The sequence below is a fragment of the Salvelinus sp. IW2-2015 genome, unplaced genomic scaffold, assembly GCF_002910315.2.
Source record: "Salvelinus sp. IW2-2015 unplaced genomic scaffold, ASM291031v2 Un_scaffold3969, whole genome shotgun sequence".
In the NCBI taxonomy this organism is placed as follows: domain Eukaryota; kingdom Metazoa; phylum Chordata; class Actinopteri; order Salmoniformes; family Salmonidae; genus Salvelinus; species Salvelinus sp. IW2-2015.
The window spans coordinates 13,406-18,584 of record NW_019945243.1 but is presented as its reverse complement, the minus strand read 5'-3'; the positions used below and the strand labels follow the sequence as shown (position 1 = coordinate 18,584).

Genomic DNA, 5,179 nt, shown 5'->3' with positions numbered 1-5,179 from the left:
ATTAACCCAAAATGACCTGTCACTGAGAGTTACATTATCATAAAATGACATGTCACTGAGAGTTACGTTACCCCAAAATGACCTGTCACTGGAGTTACGTTATCCCAAAATGACCTGTCACTGAGTTACGTTACCCCAAAATGACCTGTCACAGAGTTACGTTATCCCAAAATGACATGTCACTGAGAGTTACATTAACCCAAAATGACCTGTCACTGAGAGTTACATTAACCCAAAATGACCTGTCACAGAGTTACGTTATCCAAAATGACATGTCACTGAGAGTTACATTATCCCAACATGACCTGTCACTGAGAGTTACGTTACCCCAAAATGACCTGTCACTGAGAGTTACGTTATCCCGAAATGATCTGTCACTGAGAGTTATCCCCAAATCCTAACATTGGTGAATTAGACGTTGGATTCTGTTGACTGATTCAACACTTAATTATGTTAAATCCTCAACATGTTAATTCATATGATGTCAAAGTTACGCTCTCTGTGCTTCTAACGATAGGTGAAGTGTTTCCGTTCCATTTTGATGATGTCTGGTAATATGCATTTTCAGGAAGTATTGTTATGTAACATCGTCTGAGTGTTGGCTCACCACTCAGATGTCATTTTGACTCACCGAACCCACTGAGTTTTTGGCACCCGTTCTGTAGGCTACAATGTGAGACTTGGGTAAAAGGCTTGTAATTGCTTTTCCTCCATTTCTTAAAGGGAAGAGTGGTCTAGCCTAACCCTTTGTCACACCGTAATGTGATGGCCAGTTGTAGAAGCTGTGCCCGTTCCTCTGAAATGTTACATAAGGCCTGTTCAAACATGAGTCATTCAGTACACTGACAGGCAGGTGTCGTTCAAAAAGAGATCACTCACTGCCACCTGTGGACACTGGAAATACAACACCCACTAATGGCAAGGACAGACTGCACCTGGTGGACACTGGAAATAAAACACCCACTAATGGCAAGGACAGACTGCCACCTGGTGGACACTGGAAATACAACATCCACTAATGGCAAGGACAGACTGCCAAATGTTTATATTCAGTACAAGTAGTCAAGGGGTGCAGTATTATTTAGTAACGGGTAAAGACGGTACATTACCAAAGGTAAATCAATAAATCAATTATAAACCCTTCACTGATGTCTATTATAGAGAGATAGAGCTGGTATCATAAACCCTTCACTGATGTCTATTATAGAGAGATAGAGCTGGTATTTTAAACCTTCACTGATGTCCATTATAGAGAGATAGAGCTGGTATTATAAACCCTTCACTGATGTCTATTATAGAGAGATAGAGCTGGTATTATAACCCTTCACTGATGTCTATTATAGAGAGATAGAGCTGGTATTTTAAACCTTCACTGATGTCCATTATAGAGAGATAGAGCTGGTATTATAAACCCTTCACTGATGTCTATTATAGAGAGATAGAGCTGGTATTTTAAACCTTCACTGATGTCCATTATAGAGAGATAGAGCTTGTATTTTAGTTTGTGCCAAAAACAAATACGCAATCATAAACAGAAACAGAGAGCAAGTCACATTTGTTAATTTTTATTGATAAATTATATATTTTTTATTTTTATTATTCCAAGCTACAGTTTCAATGCGTTGAATTAACTATGTACAAGAAGAGAGTTTATGTTTCATCGTCACATTCAGAACAAGATCAGTTAAGAGATTGTGCCTATTTTGTCTAGACAGGATCTACCGTAACGCTAGCTAGATTTCACTGGCTTCGGAAACACTCAGGCAATAAGCAGGAAGTCAGCTACATTCTAGTAGCAAAGGTGGGAGAGCTGGAGAGTTAAGGATATGATAAGGGGGAACGGTTTACCAAAAGCATCCTATGGTTCTAACCATGAACTAAGCCTTAGGATGCTTTTGGGCCCAGAACACATCAACAGTAACTTTCCTTTCTGAATCAGAACCTAAAATAACACTGGTGTAAAACAAGAACATGTATAGCGTGTTTATAAATACATCTCATTCTCCACCAATGATGAGAAGGCTATTGAAATGTGTTGAAGAAGTAGTTAGGTATGCTGTGAAACACTAAACATGATAACAGTATGGGGAGCATAGAAACACAGGACATGATAACAGTATGGTAGGCATAGTGAAACACTAGACATGATAACAGTATGGTGGAGGCATAGTGAAACACTAGGACATGATAACAGTATGGTGGAGGCATAGTGAAACACTAAACATGATACAGTATGGTGGAGGCATAGTGAAACACTAAACATGATAACAGTATGGTGAGGCATAGTGAAACACTAGACATGATAACAGTATGGTGGAGGCATAGTGAAACACTAAACATGATAACAGTATGGTGGAGGCATAGTGAAACACTAGGACATGATAACAGTATGGTGGAGGCATAGTGAAACACTAGAACATGATAACAGTAGTGGAGGCATAGTGAAACACTAGACATGATAACAGTATGGTGGAGGCATAGTGAAACACTAAACATGATAACAGTATGGTGGAGGCATAGTGAACACTAAACATGATAACAGTATGGTGGGAGCATAGTGAAACACTAAACATGATAACAGTATGGGGAGGCATAGTGAAACACTAAACATGATAACAGTATGTGGAGGCATAGTGAAACACTAGGACATGATAACAGTATGGTGGAGGCATAGTGAAACACTAGGACATGATAACAGTATGGTGAGGCATAGTGAAACACTAGGACATGATAACAGTATGGTGGAGGCATAGTGAAACACTAACAGATAACAGTATGGTGGAGCATAGTGAAACACTAAACATGATAACAGTATGGTGGAGGCATAGTGAAACACTAGACATGAAACAGTATGGTGGAGGCATAGTGAAACACTAGGACATGATAACAGTATGGTGGAGGCATAGTGAAACACTAGGACATGATAACAGTATGGTGAGGCATAGTAAACACTAGGACATGATAACAGTATGGTGGAGCATAGTGAAACACTAAACATGATAACATTATGGTGGAGGCATAGTGAAACACTAAACATGATAACAGTACGGTGGAGGTATAGTGAAACACTAAACATGATACCAGTATGGTGGAGGCATAGTGAAACACTAGGACATGATAACAGTATGGTGGAGGCATAGTGAAACACTAGGACATAACAGTATGGTGAGAGGCATAGTGAAACACTAAACATGATAACAGTATGGTGGAGCATAGTGAAACACTAGACATGATAACAGTATGTGGAGGCATAGTGAAACACTAGGACATAACAGTATGGTGAGGCATAGTGAAACACTAAACATGATAACAGTATGGTGGAAGCATAGTGAAACACTAGGACATGATAACAGTATGGTGGAGGCATAGTGAAACACTAAACATGATAACAGTATGGTGGAGCATAGTGAAACACAGCATGAAACAGTATGTGGAGGCATAGTGAAACACTAGGACATGATAACAGTATGGTGGAGTATAGTGAAACACTAACACTGATAACAGTATGGTGGAGGCATAGTGAAACACTAAACATGATACAGTATGGTGGAGGCATAGTGAAACACTAAACATGATAACAGTATGGTGGAGCATAGTGAAACACTAGGACATGATAACAGTATGGTGAGGCATAGTGAAACACTAGACATATAACAGTAGTGGTGGAGGCATAGTGAAACACTAAACATGATAACAGTATGGTGGAGGCATAGTGAAACACTAGGACATGATAACAGTATGGTGGAGGCATAGTAAACACTAAACATGATAACAGTATGTGGAGGCATAGTGAAACACTAGGACATGATAACAGTATGGTGGAGGCATAGTGAAACACTAAACATGATAACAGTATGGTGGAGGCATAGTGAACCACTAGGACATGATAACAGTATGGTGGAGGCATAGTGAAACACTAAACATGATAACAGTATGGTGGAGGTAAAGTGAAACGTCCTCGGGCAGCAACGTTGGCACACACGGGTTTAAGGAGGAAGATGTTAAAAGGGGATTTTCAGAGTATTAAAAATCAGGAACAGTACTATGTATATACAGGCAGGGCGTTACTAGGGTTACATACAGTACGGAGAGAGGAGGGACAGCTTTTGGAGCTGTGGTAACTAGCAGCAACTGAACAGAATCATTGAATATAATTGTAGTGCAATGGGCAAAACTGTTGTTAATTTAATTTGGTCTGGTGGGGAACACCACAACACCACGTCTGGTGGGGAACACCACGTCACCACGTCTGGTGGGGAACACCACGTCACCACGTCTGGGGGGGAACACCACGTCACCACGTCTGGTGGGGAACACCACGTCACCACGTCTGGTGGGGAACACCACGTCTGTCAGTCAGTTAACACCTTTACCTGATCCAGGTGCTTCCTAGTAAAATCATTATATTTATCTTATTTATTATGTTGAGTTTCAATATTAATTACATCAATCACAATACTTAATTTATCGTACCAATTAAACAATTATAAAGATCTCAATTCCTGATCAAAAAAATAAAAAATAAAAAATATATATTTTCAGAGTTAATTGCAAAACCAGGGCTGGATTTCTGTTTTCTCTTGGACCAGGAGTGACCGGACTGGACCAGACTGACCTTTGAACTGTCTTCATCTGAATAATAACAACATAAACAACTAAAAGGGAGAAACACAGAACAACGGCTTGTCTGTCTGTCTAGGAAAAGCTGTTCTCTGGATAGCTGACTTTGATGGCGCCCCAGTAACAAGCTCGTATCAGACAGATCAGACCCAGGAGGTAGGAGAACGCCCAGGACACATAGATGGCATGGTAACGACTGGCAAAGTTCTGAGTCCCCACCTGGAGGGAGAGAGGGAGGGAGGGAGAGAGAGACAGAGAGAGAGAGAAGGAGAGGGAGGGAGAGAGAGAGGGAAGGAGGGAGAGACAGAGAGAGAGAGAGAGGGGAGGGAGGGAGAGACAGAGAGAGAGAGAGAGGGAGGGAGGGAGAGACAGATAGGAGGTTCATCACAGCTCTGAAGAACAGATTTAACTGGTGACATTCCTATTCCTGTATTAACTGGTGATATTCCTATTCCTGTATTAACTGTGTGACATTCCTATTCCTGTATTAACTGGTGATATTCCTATTCTGTATTAACTGGTGAATCTTCCTATTCCCTGTATTAACTGGTGAACTTCC

The 5,179-nt window shown here is 40.6% G+C and overlaps 1 protein-coding gene and 1 long non-coding RNA gene across 2 annotated transcripts in view; both read right to left on the bottom strand.

Moving 5' to 3' along the window:
- Positions 1-1,549: 1,549 nt before the first annotated feature.
- Positions 1,550-2,422, bottom strand: LOC139026141 (uncharacterized). Its single transcript, XR_011477858.1, has 3 exons — positions 2,293-2,422; positions 2,138-2,217; positions 1,550-2,066 (listed from the first exon to the last, which is right to left on the bottom strand). It is a non-coding gene; the product is annotated as an uncharacterized lncRNA (long non-coding RNA).
- Positions 2,423-4,282: 1,860 nt separating this feature from the next.
- Positions 4,283-5,179, bottom strand: part of LOC139026143 (type 2 phosphatidylinositol 4,5-bisphosphate 4-phosphatase-like) — a 5,337-nt gene continuing 4,440 nt past the window's right edge. Inside the window, exon 6 of the mRNA XM_070441434.1 lies at positions 4,283-4,839. Within this exon, the coding sequence (XP_070297535.1) occupies positions 4,696-4,839 (144 nt within the window). The 3' untranslated portion in view covers positions 4,283-4,695. The remainder of the gene's footprint in view (positions 4,840-5,179) is intronic.